The sequence below is a fragment of the Schistocerca americana genome, chromosome 7, assembly GCF_021461395.2.
Source record: "Schistocerca americana isolate TAMUIC-IGC-003095 chromosome 7, iqSchAmer2.1, whole genome shotgun sequence".
Classification (NCBI taxonomy): Eukaryota; Metazoa; Arthropoda; class Insecta; order Orthoptera; family Acrididae; genus Schistocerca; species Schistocerca americana.
Genome location: NC_060125.1, coordinates 540,401,978 through 540,418,698, shown reverse-complemented (window position 1 = coordinate 540,418,698; position 16,721 = coordinate 540,401,978). Strand labels below are relative to the sequence as shown.

General features: G+C 39.9%; 1 protein-coding gene across 2 annotated transcripts in view; it reads right to left on the bottom strand.

The window, feature by feature from the left end:
* The window catches only part of LOC124621838 (ubiquitin-protein ligase E3A), a 137,442-nt gene that overhangs the window by 18,274 nt on the left and 102,447 nt on the right, over positions 1 to 16,721 (bottom strand). For both annotated transcript variants that reach the window (XM_047147280.1, XM_047147281.1), the window contains exons 10-11: positions 9,204 to 9,359; positions 8,898 to 9,115 (exon numbers count right to left, since the gene is read on the bottom strand). In XM_047147280.1, the coding sequence (XP_047003236.1) occupies positions 8,898 to 9,115; positions 9,204 to 9,359 (374 nt within the window). The remainder of the gene's footprint in view (positions 1 to 8,897; positions 9,116 to 9,203; positions 9,360 to 16,721) is intronic.

Below are 16,721 nucleotides of genomic sequence, written 5' to 3'. Positions count from 1 at the left end.
AGAAACCCACACAAATGGTTCATTCACAAGTACTTCAAAGTAAATGATAGCAACACCCCCCTCCCCTCCTCGCCCTTTCTATACTGCAGCGACCACGGCTTTAGAGCAGTGTTTCTTAAATTGTGTGTCATGTCACAGAACCCTGGGGGTTTCATGTTCGCTCAAGGATTCCACAAAACTTTTTCAAAACATCCAACAAAGTAACTCAAAAAACAATAACAACTAATGCCTCTGCAAAGAAACACCATTTAACCCTAGTTTTCAATTGCAAATTTGAATAGTTGGTAAGAATGTGACACCGACAACAAATAAGGCTGTATATCAGACTTGAAGGCAACCTTGCGGACGGCATACTCTACAATGAAGGAAGGACTGCACAGAATATGATTGTAGCAGGCCATTCAAAGAACCACTCTCACTCATCTCATAGTGCACCCGCTTCCAAAGCAGTCCATATCACTCTGCTGTCTATCGATGTCCATGTCTACAAAACATTTAGACAGTCAACCTCTTCCAGCTCTTTAAGGAAATCATATAAAAGGAAATGTATGTTTGCTTAAGAAGAGATTTGTGAGAGTTTTATATTTTGCTGTTAACATCGTTATCAACATAAGTAGTCATTTAAACTTTTTTCCTCCTGGAGAGGAAAGAAGAGAAAGGAAGGAGAGGGGAGATGAGTGGAGAGTGGGAATGGAGAGATGACGGGGAACTGAAAAGAAGATATCTAAATTGTTTGTCTTAAAATTGTTACCAACACTTCATTGCAGCATGATGTAATGGCTAAAAAAAGAAAAATCTCTGAAGTGTTCTAATGCAGAACTTGATTTTTCTTCTTCCAAATCAATGACAAGCTCATTTGCTAAAGGTAATTATGATAGTAATGAGAATGATACCAATGAAATTGTCCTGAAAATAGTCAATACTTCTACAAAAAATCGATCCAGATTAGTTGCTATATAGCTTTGGCAGTATGATAGAAATTACAGGTTCTTAGGATTCACTAACAATAATGATAATCGTCAGAAATCACGAAAAGAGCGAATAAAAAAAGCAATTGAAGTGTGTTACATAGTCACCTGTTGGATATTGCAAAGTGGAGAAGCCTACTCAGTTCCACAAAAATTAATAAACTTTCCACTACGGAGATGGTAAAATGTACGTTAGGTGAAACATCAACAAAAGAAACAGCTAATACGAGGTGCGTTCAAGTTCTAAGGCCTCCGATTTTTTTTCTCCGGACTGGAAAGAGATAGAAACATGCGCATTGTTTTAAAATTAGGCCGCGTTCATTGTCAATACGTCCCAGAGATGGCAGCACCGTACGGCAGATGGAATTTTACCGCCAGCGGCGAGAATGAGAACTGTTTTAAATACTTAAAATGGCGACGTTTTCCTTACTTGAACAGCGTGCAATCATTCGTTTTCTGAATTTGGGTGGTGTGAAACCAATTGAAATTCATCGACAGTTGAAGGAGACCTGTGGTGATGGAGTTATGGATGTGTCGAAAGTGTGTTCGTGGGTGCGACAGTTTAATGAAGGCAGAACATCGTGTGACAACAAACCGAAACAACCTCGGGCTCGCACAAGCCGGTCTGACGACATGATTGAGAAAGTGGAGAGAATTGTTTTGGGGGGATCGCCGAATGACTGTTGAACAGATCGCCTCCAGAGTTGGAATTTCTGTGGGTTCTGTGCACACAATCCTGCATGATGACCTGAAAATGCGAAAAGTGTCATCCAGGTGGGTGCCACGAATGCTGACGGACGACCACATGGCTGCCTGTGTGGCATGTTGCCAAGCAATGTTGACGCGCAACGACAGCATGAATGGGACTTTCTTTTCGTCGGTTGTGACAATGGACGAGATGTGGATGCCATTTTTCAATCCAGAAACAAAGCGCCAGTCAGCTCAATGGAAGCACACAGATTCACCGCCACCAAAAAAATTTCGGGTAACCGCCAGTGCTGAAAAAATGATGGTGTCCATGTTCTGGGACAGCGAGGGCGTAATCCTTACCCATTGCGTTCCAAAGGGCACTACGGTAACAGGTGCATCCTACGAAAATGTTTTGAAGAACAAATTCCTTCCTGCACTGCAACAAAAACATCCGGGAAGGGCTGCGCGTGTGCTGTTTCACAAAGACAATGCACCCGCACATCGAGCAAACCTTACGCAACAGTTTCTTCGTGATAACAACTTTGAAGTGATTCCTCATGCTCCCTACTCACCTGACCTGGCTCCTAGTGACTTTTGGCTTTTTCCAACAATGAAAGACACTCTCCGTGGCCGCACATTCACCAGCTGTGCTGCTATTGCCTCAGCGATTTTCCAGTGGTCAAAACAGACTCCTAAAGAAACCTTCGCCGCTGCCATGGAATCATGGCGTCAGCGTTGTGAAAAATGTGTACGTCTGCAGGGCGATTACGTCGAGAAGTAACGCCAGTTTCATTGATTTCGGGTGATTAGTTAATTAGAAAAAAAAATCGGAGGCCTTAGAACTTGAATGCACCTTGTGTATCACTTTCAAGTGAAACAGTAGCTCAACACGTAATACGAGGGTGGTTTGAAAAGTTCTCGGAATGGAATAGAAAAAAAGTACTTACATCATTGAAACTTTTCTTAGTTTTCAATGCAGTCTCTTTGTAGATTAATGCACTTGGTATGACGATGTTCCAGTGCCTTGATCCCATCTCAAAAATGAGTTTCCTCCAGGCCTGAAATATAGTAGTCAACTCTGGCTATCAATTCTTCGTTTGAAGTGAATTTTCGCCCACCAAGAAAAATTTTCAGTTTTGGAAAGAGATGGAAGGCTGATGGAGCCATATCAGGTGAATTCATACCTTAGTTCATGTAATTTTGACATGGTGATGACACATGTGTGCGGAGGTGAATTGTCTTGATGGAAGATGACTTTCTTCCTTGCTAAATCTGGCCTTGTTTTGCGTATCTTTTGTTGCAATTTGTTCAGGAGGTTAGCACAGTATTCTCCAGTAATTGCTTGCCCAGTGGGGAGATAATCTACAAACAGAATCCCCTTCGCATCCCAGAACACTGAGGCCATGACCTTCCCCACCGAGGAAATTGTCTCCCCTTTCTTTGGTGGCAGAGAATCAGCATGTTTCCACTGCTTTGACTGTTGTTTTGTCTCTGCGATATAGTAGTGCATGTAAGTTTCATCTGTGGTCACAAACTGGAGCAAAAAACCTTGTTCGTTTCTCCTAAAATGGGCCAAACATTGTTCCGATATGTCTATTCTCGTGCGTTTTTGATCCAACATCAGGAGTCACAGCACCCATCTTGCAGATAATTTTTTCCATTTCTAATTCTTCATGCACTTTCAATTGGTGATCCTCTATGACCATTTTGTGCACTTTTGCAATTTCTGGAGTAGTGACACACTGTGGATCACCATCTAAGCTCTCCCAACCAAATTTAAATTCATTTGTCCACTTGGCAACAGTTGAATATGAAGGAGCAGTCTCCCAGTGTTTTTTGGAAATCAGCATGAATGTCTCTAGAATGAAATTTTCACTCTACAGCGGAGTGTGCACTGATATGAAACTTCCTCGGTCCAGCACACAGTTTTAATCTGCAGGAAGTTTCATATCACTGCACACTCTGTTGTAGAGTGAAAACATCATTCTAGAAGCATCCCCAGGCTGTGGCTAAGCCATGTCTCCACAATATCCTTTCTTCCAGGAGTGCTAGTTCTGCAAGGTTCGCAGGAGAGCTTCTGTGAAGTTTGGAAGGTAGGAGACAATATACTGGTGGAATTGAAGCTGTGAGGACAGGGCGTGAGTCGTGCTTGGGTAGCTCAGTTGGTAGAGCACTTGCCCGCGAAAGGCAAAGGTACTGAGTTAGAGACTCGGTCCGGCACAATTTTAATCTGCCAGGAAGTTTCAGCATGAATGTCCTTTTTTCCCATCATCGCAAATCACTATGCAGGAACAACAACAGAGCAACATCACTGCCACAGCTCTCTTCCAAGAGCACTGACGTGGCACGTGTTTACAGGCAACAGTCCAATGAATATCACGTGAACAACTCGTTCAAACCACCCTCGCAGATTTACCAACCAACATACAGAATGAGCTTACTCTCTGTCTCTAATGATGCAAATTTTCATAACAAATGGATTGAATCTAATGATGTAACAGGACTCACAGTACTGACTGCAATAGCTAACACAAAAACATACTACTGCAGAATCTTCTTTGATGCTAATCTATAGTAACAGGTACTACTGGAGTCTACATACTTGGTCTCTGAAACTCTTTTCTTGAAGAGAATAAAATACCATGGAACAATTGCAGTCTTCTCTCTGCCAATGGATCAACTCTCTGCCAATGGATCAAAGGCCATTAGTGGTGTAATTAATAGAGCTGTACAGCTTATTAAGAATATCGCCAACAAAAACTATTCTAGAAGCCACTGCACGATTAACAGGCAGGCACTTGCTGCAAAATAATTAGCATCCAGTTGCATGTATCCTCTTCACAAGATCAAAATTATTAACTTCCTAGAATCTCTGCCACTAAATAATGTGAAAACCTGAGGAGTGTACATGTATCTCTTATTTCACATACTGAAGTCAGAGGATTATCTAAAGAAAAGATAATAAGCCATATTTTTGAACTGAGAGACAAGTGTGTGCTTTCTGTTTAAAAAACAGCTTCGAATTGAACTATCAAATTTTCAGTAGCAACTGGTTTCTTCAAATGGCCTATTTAAGCACCTTTTTACTCTGTTCTGCAAATGCTAAGGAACAACTGACCAAAGACAGTTAAAGAAAACTTAGATGGCGGGATGTGTTAACAGCAGTGAAGCCTGTGCACGAATGCACTGTATGCATTTGACAGTTCATGTGGTACAGTATTTGATGAAGGTGGATGTGGAACTGATTAGTGCGACGTTCCGTGTGGTACAGCAACATGTCTGCAAGACATCATTTCAGTGCTTGTGTTTGTGGACGAGTAGTCTGACAGCTTGAAGCCAGCTCAAGTGCCACAACCCTGGTCACAGAAATGTTACTACTGTGGCTACAGTAGTAGGCATGTTCAAAAGTGACATCACATGATTAAAATAGGCCACTGAAGGTGGAAATGCCTTGCGGGTGGTTGTAGGCGGACCATCACATCACAAGAGGATAAATATGTAGCCATAGTGGCAGAAAGGAACAGACATCTCACTCCTAGATTACAGCAAGACGGTACTGTAAGGAATTTATTCTGTGTCATGCCTGTCTGTTTAGGAATGCGGTAGGTCTTGACTTTCTATTTATGGATGATGATGCCTTCCCACACAAGACCACTGAGATGTCTGGCACACTGGAAAGTGGACACATTGAACATAAATAATGACCTGCATACTCCCTGGGCCTAAACCCTATAGAGCATGTCTGGGATGCTCTTGGCAGACTCATTTCTCAACTAACACCCTCCCTGAACCATGCAAGAACTGAAAACTGCCTTGAAAGAGTGGGACAATATTCTCCTTTCAAGGACTCCCCAACAGTTTGGCAGCCAGCATGAATAACAGGTGAAAAATGTGCATTAGTGCCCAAAAAGGACATACTCCTTACTAAGAGTCGAACATCGACCTTCATGTTTTGAAGTCTGACCGGCATCAACCAAGAACATTATTTGTCTGTCTGTTATTCCGCTTTTGCATATGGTGAAGTCTGTATAATTTTATGTTATAAATATACCAATCCATTTCTACTCTGTATGTACTGTGTTTCATGTTGTACATCATTATCTGTGATTGTTCCTGTCCAACAATGTCTCTGTTCCTTGGCAGTTTCATGCAGTGTAGGAAAATCAAGGGCTCAATTTAACTCTTCAAGGCAAGTAAATGAATCTACTAATCAAGAAAACCCTTTTGCCTTCAAGAAAAATAAGCTGGACCATTTGAATATACTCCAATGGGTTTGATTGCTTCCTGACAATAAAAGACATTTTAGAAGAGGAAAGGCTTAAAACAGAAGATTTGTTTATTGAAGTTATTCAGTACCTGAAAGATCTGAATGAAACTTATAATTAGTATTTTCCAAATGAATAGTAAATTATACAGCAAAATGAGCAGTGGGTTACAAGCCTATACATTGTGAATGCACGATCTTCTACCATATCTGCAGAAGAATACGAAACTGACATTAGTTCATTGTTGGAAGAAAAATTTGAATTTATGTTGTTACCGAAATTCTGCTGCAGTGTAGAATGCTTGTAAAAAACTAAATCTCAACAGACTCACTGCCAAACCTGTTACAAGAATTCAGCTTTCATCAATAAAGTGCAATGGTAAGTCTAATTGCAAAAATAAGAACCAATACAACTTATTTAATTAAAATTTAAAAATCCTAACTGATCATGTTATTTCAAATTTAAGAGGATTTAGATTAATTTTGGAATTACTTTTTGAAGTAAATAAATGTTATTTCAAATTATTGCCAATTTTGTTGCAAATAATAAATTTTCACAATGTCGGATTAAAAACATACTAAAGAAACAAACCAGGGGTTCTGTCACAAAAATGGCATGCCAAAGTGCTCCACTCGCTGAAAAGATTAAGAATCATTGTTTTAGAGGATCTAAAACTAGTTAATTCTGAATAGTATACAATTATCTATTTTCCACAAGTCACCACAGAAGTCAGTAACAAGAAACAAAACAATCACACCATTCTTCATTATGACAATGCAAGCTGTCAACAGCATGTCAAACAATCGATTATTTAACAGAGAAAAACCATTGAATTAATGTCTCATTGCCTTTATTCAATTGATTTATCATCTAGTGACCTCTTTACACTCAAGTTGCTTGCAGTTAATGCCGTTTCTGGTTTCTCGACCTCCGAAGTCTCTTAGTCTATGATTACTTCAGATCCCCTCCTGGAGCTCCTCTGACAAACCACTGATCTGAGTCTTATTTTTTTCCCCCCTTTGTGATCCACCTTCATTTCTTTCTTTTGCCGTCTATTATTTCACTTGTTTTATATGGCCATAACACAGCAACCTCTTCCTCTCAACAGCTTCCTTTATTTGAAAAATGTACTGCCTTAAGCTGCCGTAAAATACTTAAGTTATACAACCAGTTTCAGTCATCTAACCATCATCCAGTTCATAAAAGTATTCATAGAATCATGTCAGGTGAAATATAACCATGAATAATACAAAGGTTATCATAATATAAATTATGTCATCAATCTGTAAGAACTGTGCTAGTCAGTGTATTCATTCACATTAAAACTGTAACTGGCTTTAATACTGGAGAGTTGCCTCCTGAAAATATATTAGCTTCCATTATGTTCCCTTCCATTTCCACCATTTTTCTGATTTTTTCATTTCTGACTTGTCTACTCTTGAGACTGCAGCACTGTCTCCAGTAATCCATTTCTGCAGCGCAGCTGATCATTTGTCTCTTCCTTATTTCCAAAACTTCCTTACCCATTATACATATATACATTTGTTTTCTGTTAGTGTTTTGTTCGTAACCTTTTTAATTTTGTTTCTGAGGTTACTACGTCTAAGGATTGTATTTAGTTCTCAACTAACACATTTCCTTTACTCGGTCTAATTTTTAATAGCTTCTACACTTTCTCTTTTCTTAGGATATACCTCCATATTTCATAGAAAATTAAGATTAAAATTCCCAGCATCTTATCATTTTCCAGGTTCCAAGAACAGAGTGGAAAACTGCTTCCAGAATTGGTTACAATGCTTGCAAATGTGTATAAATTTTAATGGTGATTAATTTGAGAAACAATAAAGAGATGTATATGAAAACAATTAATTCTTTCTGTAAAAACTTACAAAGGAGTCATTGTTGCTTCTTGTTATAAACTCCTATGGTCAATGAGTTGGCTGTAGGACACATCATTACAGTCTTTGGTGGTGATGAATGGAATAATCTAATGTACAGTAAGCCGGAAATTGGATAAATGTTTCAAGATGCTGAGATATTATCATATCAATATAACAATCAAGGATCAGACTGATTTTTGGAACTTCTTCACAGATACATTTACTATAATCTCCTAATTTGGAAAAAAACTTTTATAGTTTTACAAATGTGGGCCAAAACTGAATGACAGATTTTCCTGTCAAAATTTAAATTCTTATTGTGTGCTCAACTGGGTACAGCAATTCATAGGGCTGTATCAATGACTATACCTGGTTGGAAATCAAAGATGACCTTAAACTATGCAAGTAATCAACACTCCTGGATGGAAACAAAATGACTTATGTGTTGGTTGGAAGGGACAGGGGTTAGTCGGGGAGGGGTTAGGCGAGTGGAACATAATCTCCTCCTTGAATCAGGCAGGACTACAGAGTATTGAACAGAAAAAGTAGACACCAAAAGAGTATAATAAATAAATGTTATTGGAGTTTTACTTAGGAGAATGGTAGCACATTTAACACTCAATAAGCCAGGTACTAGCAAATCAAAGAAGAAAGAGCAAACACTTTCAACAGGGTAGATAGTAGAAACTATAAGCAAAAGCAATGGTAATTTGTACATAAAGTAATAACTTGCTTAATGAGAGATGTAATTAAGGAACAGGAGCAAAGAAACACTATTGTAACATACTAGAAGATAGTTCTAGTTTTAATTATTTTGTGACATGGGAAATTAGTAGTGAAGTTGACAAATATACTGCTACCTAAACAAATAATGAGATGACAGACAGAAGTCATCACATTGCAACTGCATGATAGAAACAAAATGGTATACTGCTAAATTTTCATTATAATATTCGCAGAAGCAAATATTATTAAAAACCTGTAATACGAGCTTGTTTCAATACATGCTGTACCAACCACACTACAATCAGCTAATAAAATAAAAACATACAAAATATCTGTTTTTGATACATTAAAAAAAATATGTCACTAACCTGTCTGAATCAGATCCATTTCTAGCAATAATTAATTTTAATTTGCTAAGACCACCAACAGGCACCCTATCACTACCTGTAGCAAACTGTAGTAACTTCCTCTTATAGTCCAAAGGCATATTATGAACAATATCCCAGAAATCGCGTATTATCGGTGTGTCTGATGTATATCCACCATCATATTCTGTAGCTTCTTCCAGTTCATTGAAATTAAAATTCTGCAACAGATCACAAAATACAATTTCATGACATAACAATTCTGAGATGTCGTGGTAATGCACAATGTTTTATCAGTGAGATGCCTACCTTACTACCACACACCAATTCCTCTACTTCCTCAGGCCTGAAAAGTAACTGAAGTGGTGACTCATCTGTGACCATGTGGAAACCTTTTCGAAAAGCTTTGAACTGTTTTTCAACTGATGTGTTCAATAAGAAATCGGCATACAGGTCTACAAATTCCTGCAGAAAGAAAAAATAAAATTCACTCATTATGAAGTTATAGTAGTGTCAAACACTTTATTCAGATATACAATAAATAAAGAAAATTGTCACACAATGGAAAATCCAGTATGGAACGTAGCAATATTATGAAAAGGAAAGTTGCTACTCACCATATGGAGGAGATGCTGAGTCACAGATAGGCACAACAAATAAAGCTTTTGGCCAGTAAGGCCTTCGTCAAAAATAGATGACATGCGCACGCACGCACGCACGCACGCACGCACGCACACACACACACACACACACACACACACACACACACACACACACAAACGCAATTCGTACACATGACTGCAATCCCAGGCAACTATAGCAGCACAGAGCAGCAGCACCAGTGCATGATGGGAGTGGCGAATGGGTGGGGGACGGGGAGGAATAGTAGGATGAGGATGGTGGAGAGTGAAGAGCTGCAGGTTAAGACAGAAGGCAGGAGAGAGGTGGGGAGGTGTGGAGTGCAGGGGGGGGGGGGGGGGGCAGCAGAAAAGGAGAGAAGTAGAAAGACTGGGTACAATGGTGGAATGAGGGCTGTCTAGTGCTGGAATGAGAACAGAGAAGGGGCTGGATGGGTCAGGTCAATGAATAACGAAGGTTGAGGCCAGGGCGGTTACAGGAACATAGGATGTATTGCAGGGAAATATGGCACAGACTGTCAGGCAGTCATTGAAATGAAAGATGTCATGAGTTTTCGCCTTTCACTATTGTAGATTCCCTCAGATTTCTTCTTGTTTCCCCCTTTTTGCATCCGTTTCATCCTTGTAATTTTTCACATGTATTTGGGTGCATTTTTGCATGGTTTTTGGATGTAATTCTACATTATTTAAGTAATTTTTCACATTTATTTCCACCACGAAGGACTCTTGCTCCTTCCATCTGCATCATTACAGAGAAGTTTCCTTATCCCTAGCCGGAAACCAGTCCCACATACTGTTCCTGCATTGTCGCTTGGCTCATGGAATCCCCCCCCCCAAATGGCCTTACCATCAAATTACCTGTCTCTGGCTGCCACCCGTCCTTCCACAATGACATCCACCTGTTCAGGTTCCGCCAATCCTTAGCCCTCGCCAACATAGTCCTGCAAAACCATATCAACCAAGCCCAAACCTCCTTGCAGTAACGTCTTTCTATCTGCAAAATTCTCCTGCTATGCAATCCCAGATTTCTGAAACCCATACCACACATTGAAACTCTTGTCCTGGAACTGGAGCAACATGCACAATGCCACCTAAAAAAGTTCTCCACCCTGCTCACTTCCTACTCCAGACTTGGAGTACCGCCGTTCATCACACTTCAACAACCTCCAACCCCCCTCCCCTCCCCCCACATCCCATCATAGCTGACAAACCATGTCTCGCAGACCTGCTACACCTACCCCACCCACCAAAACTACCTACCTCCCACCACCACCACCACCACCACCACCACCACCACCACCACACAGAAGCCAGAACATAAACTCCTGAAGCTCTCCCGTGGTCATCAAATCTGCAGTGACGAGTGGTTCCCCTTAAAATATACGGAGGGTCTCACTGAAGCCTTCCAAGACTAATTATCCTCCAAATGTTGTACAAAAACAAATTCCCCGTGATTTATCTTTCTATTCTCCCACCACCTCCCAAAGTCACAACGTCCAGCCACAGCGTTAACACAGTACCACCCAGGACTGGAGCAACTGAATTATATTCCCCGCCAGGGTTTCGAGACCTCTTGTCATGCCCTGAAATAAGAAATGGCCTGCCCACTACCCTTTCCTTCCCTAACAGTGGTATTCCGCTGCCCACGAAAGATACACAATATACTTGTCAATCCTCCACACAACCCCTGCTCCCAACCCCTTACCTCATGGCTCATACCCCTGTAATAGACCTAGATGCAATACCTGTCCCACACATCCTCCCACCACCACCTATTCCAGACCGATCATAAACATCACCTATCCCATCAAAGGCAGAGCTACCTGTGAAACTAGTCGTGACATACAAGCTAAGCTGCAACCACTGCACTGCATTCTATGTAAGTATGAAAACCAATAAGCTGTCTGTCTGCACGAATGGACACCGACAAACTGTGGCCAAGAAACAAGTAGACCACCCTGTTGCTGAACATGCCAAACATGATATCCTTCATTTCAATGACTGCTCCACAACCTGTGCTATATGGATCCTATCCACCTATACCAGCTTTTCTGAAATGTGAGAACTCTCCCTGTGAATACATCCTTCGTTCCCGTAACCCTCCTGGCCTCAACTTCGTTAAATATTGACCTCGCCCATCCATCCCCTTCCCTGCACTAGCACTACACAGCCCTGATTTCGTGATCACACCCAGTCTTTTTGCTTCTCTCCTTTTCTGCTACCACCCCCCCCCCCCCCCCCCACTCCCAAAAAAAAAAAAAAAAAAAAAAAAAAAAAAAAAAAAAAAAAAAAATCACCCACCCACCTCACCCCTGCCTTCCGCCAAAGGTGCAGCACTTTACTCGCTGCCACTCCTACCCTACTATCCATCCCCCTCCCCACCCAAGCCGCCTCCTTACCGCCACCCAGATGCCACTCCAATCATGCACTGGTGCTGCTGCTTGCAGTGTGGCTACAGTTGCCTGAGACTGCAGTCGTGTGTGTGAATTGCATTTGTGTGTGTGTGTGTGTGTGTGTGTGTGTGTGTGTGTGTTTTGCACAAAAGGGAGAGAGAGAGATCAGACGTAAACAACTACAGAGGCATTTCACTTTTGCCAGCCACTTACAAAATTTTACTCATGTTTTTCCTAAAGAAGGCACAAGAAGGACAAGAAGAAACAATTTCAGATGACCATGTGGGCTTTTGACCAAAGATTGTATCCAGAACAGAGCTTTAATCTCAAAACTGTATTAAAAATTAAAGCAATCAAGTCAAAACCAACAATTTGCACATTTGTTGATTTTAAGAAAGCACATAATTATATAGACAGACAATCTCTACACAGTATTCTAGAAGAATGTGGACTAGATGCCAAAACTCTGAAACTGATTGAATAAACATTAATCTTAATTTTTGATTTGGTTTTTGTCACATATGAAATTTGAGAACCATTCTTAGCTAAAACAGTTTTAAGACAAGGAGATGGGATCTCACCACTATTATTCAACACAGTTTTAGACAAAGTAATGGAAGAATGGAACTAAGAAAACGAAACTTTTGGAAGCCAATCTAACTAGGAAGAGGTCGAGGAAAACTGAACATTCCATATTTAGCATTTGCAGATGACTTATCAATTCTACCTGATAGTGAAAAAACAGCAGTAAAATAAATCGAGACCCTCAAAGAATGTGCAGAGAAGATTAGCCTGCAAATCTCCTTTCAGAAGAGTGAATTCATGTGTTCCAAGTTAGATTTTCTGAAACTTAAAAAAAATTATGGTGAAATCACTGGAATCAAACATTTAAGTATCTAAGTGAAATTATTAAACAAACAGGACTTAAAAAAAAAAAAAAAAAAAAAAAAAAAAAAAAAAAAAAAAAAAAAAAAAAAAAAAACTACAGATTGCAGAAAATTGAGAAAGTGATCGGCCTTGTTTCAAATTCATATAAGAAAAAATGCCTGTTGAAAGGCTCTAAAATCAGACACTACAACACAGTAATCAAACTGACAGCCACTAATGCAAGAGAAACACTCTCATTGAACAGAAAACTATATTTACAAGAAATTAAGAAAGTAGAGAGAAATACTATTAGGAAAATCCTGGGACTACAATACACACAAGATGGATACGGACTGAAACCATCGAGACAACAGAAACAGTATCAAACATTGAAATTGACATCAGAAAGAGGCAAATGAAGTTCAATGGACACCTCGACAGATTATCTGGAAAAATACTAACTTAACGTCTATTGGACTATCGACATCACTTAACGTATTAATACCCTGGGTAACTGAAGTTAAGAACAATTTGACTACTACTACTACTACTACTACTACTACTACTAGCAGCAGAAGCAGCACCACCACCACCACCACCACCACCACCACCACCACCAATAATAATAATAATAATAAAGTTCAACTTCCAGAATAAAAAAAATGTATTCCACTTTCTATTCAATGTTTCACTCTTTTGTACCAAATTTTCATTTATTCTAAATACTTGCATGTTCATGTGATTAGTAATTAAAAATAAAAGTCTCATCTTACTAAAAATTAAGATCCAATTTACACTGAAGAGCCAAAGAAACTGGTACACCTGCCTAATATCGTTTAGGGCACCCGCGAACATGCAGAAGTGCCGCATCACAATGGGGCATGAACTCTACTAATGTCTGAAGTAGTGCTGGAGGGAACTGACACCATGAATCATGCAGGGCTGTCCATAAATCCGTAACAGTATGAGTGGGTGGAGATCTCTTCCGAACAGCACATTGAAAGGCATCCCAGATATGCTAAATAACGTTCATGTCTGTGGAGTTTGGTGGCCAGCAGAAGTGTTTAAACTCAGAAGAGTATTCCTAGAGCCACTCTCTAGCAATTCTGGACAGGTGGGGTGTCACATTGTCCTGCTGGCATTGCCCAAGTCCGTCAGAAAGTACAATGGACATGAATGGTTGCAGGTGATCAGACAGGATGCTTACATATGTGTCATGTGTCAGTCATATCTAGATGTATCAGGGGTCCCGTATCACTCCCAACTGCACATGCCTCCACCAGCTTGAACAATCCACTGCTGAACGCATGGTCTATGGATTCACGAGGGGGTCTCCCTACCCATAAGTGTCCATCCGCTCGACACAATTTGAAACGAGACTCGTCCAACCAGGCAACACGTTTCAAGTCATCAACAGTCCAATGTCGGTGTCAATGGGCCCAGGTGAGGCATAAAGCTTTGTGTCGTGCAGTCATCAAGGATACATGAGTGGGCTTTCAGCTCCAAAAGCCCATATTGATGATGTTTCGTGGAATGGTTCACACACTAACACTTGTTGATGGCCCAGCATTGAAATCTGCAGCAATTTGCAGAAATATTGAACTTCTGTCATATTGAATGATTCTCTTCAGTTGTTGTCGGTCCCGTTCTTGCAGGATCTTTTTCTGGCTACAGCGATGTCTGAGATTTGATGTTTAACCGGTTTCCTGATATTCACACTGTGCTAGTGAAATGGTCGTATGGGAAAATCCCCAACAACATTGCTACCTTGGAGGTGCTGTGTCCCATCAGTTGTGCACTGAATATAGCACCACGTACAACCTCACTTAAATCTCACTAACCTGCCACACACTTGTTGTCTTACGAAGGCATTGCCAACTGCAGTGCCGTATTCTGCCTGTTTACATCTATCTGTACTTGAATACACATGCCTATATCAGTTTCTTTGGCGCTTCAGTATATATCAAGCTCATTTGTTAATAAATATGAAACTGAAGTAAAATTAAAATAAAAGCACCTGCTTATTCATAAATCTCAGTCGTGTTAATTGCGATAAACATTATAACTTTTTTGTGAATCACAATATTCAGAAAAAGAAGTGGTTCTTTTTCTCCTTCTATTTATTTAGCATCTAGCATCACCGTTAACTAGTTGCAAACAAGCACTCAATTTATCACATACTCTGCAACAGTTTTTGTTAATTCATCAATCCCCAATACAGTGGCAGCTCATGACTAACACCACTGGGGATTCACATTTGAATTCAAAATTGTTCATGCAAGTGAAAATCAATACAAAGTTACTTTTCTTAGGAATCTGAAGCTAGCGAATCCTAGTTCTTTCAGTTCTGCCACTTTTAATACACCACCGAACACCATTACATACTCCAACATTTTTTTAAAAATATTAAGGGGCCCACACACAAGTGACAATCCCAGATGATATTGAATGCGGACAGTTGCTTTGTTCAATCCTGCCAAACACGAGTGATTTACTATGCAATTTCAGTCAGTATTTCCAGCACCAGTGCGTCGTGATGTTCTGCTATGGAATTTAAATCTCAACATTTATATAAAATTTATTAAATTTGTCTTGGAATGTTTTCTTGGGAACTTTAAGTTATATTACAGCATCTGTTGAGGTGTTTTTCTTGTTGTGGGTTTATTTTAAGTGATCGATATATTGCGAGATGCCACATCTCTACTTATTCCCAGTAATAACAGTTACCTCCTTTTCCAGTCGTCGTCTTGTTTTCTCTTGATGTTGCGGTCCTGCTATGCTGAACCACATATTTGACCATTGACTTTCTTTCTGACTGCAGAGTGGAGAGGCTATAAGAGATCTTCTACATTTAAGCAACTCACTACGAAATCATAAAACACTGTTTCTGTAATTATTCTATATTCAAATAAGTCGTCAACTCACAACAACTGATAATTAAGGAAGCTTTCCAGACAACATGTTCATGCATGCTGTTTCAATGCCTGACCAAATGCATAAGTTCGTACTTAACACCATACAGAATGGCACAGAGTCAATAGAAACACATTCACTATTCTTTGGTGCTCGAGCATTGTCGTTGGGACCCTTTCTTCTTGAGCCCACAGCACCCCACACAGCATGACTGCGAAGTGCAAGTGGCACCCCACTGGCCAGTCCAATTATAAATCCATCATCTCTTTCTGCACTGTGTCCACATTTTTCTTTCTCATATCTTCACATAAATTTCAACGTCCTGGGCACAGTAGATGCTCTTTACACTACAACTAATTATAGTCACTTTTTCACACGCATACCTTTCACTGGTCTAGTAAAAGTAAACTGAAATGTGTTGCTATGCTTTATAACAACAGGTACTATTGCACCATTACATTTTTCATTGTCACAATGTGTACTGTGTAGATCTTTCCACTCTTTTAGTTTAAGTATCTATACAGTGGCTTTGTGATCTTTATGGGTGTACAGAAATTATGTTAATAGCAGCAATGCTGTTTTCCTTATCACTTGTTGAGCATTGCATGAGGGACAGTTATATGAAATGTATAGTTTTGGAATATGTATGCCTTAGATACCTGAATAAATATGTCCATATTATGTTTAGACGTTAAAACTTTCAGATTGCTTGGGAATTATAAGTGATCAGGGACTGCGATTTGCCCACACATGTGATCTGTGGACGGGGTGCGGAACTTGGTAACAGATTTCTATAGTTCGCTGCTCATGTGTGAGAACATTAGCAGTTGATAAGTATGTTGCACACTTCAGTCCAAAATTCAAACAATGGAAAATCCAGGACAGAATGTAACAATATATAGCGGAGATGATGAGTAGCAGATAGGTACAACTGAAAGACTGTTACAAATAAATAAGCTTTCAGCCACCAAGGCCTTTGTCGAAAATACACACACACACACACACACACACACACA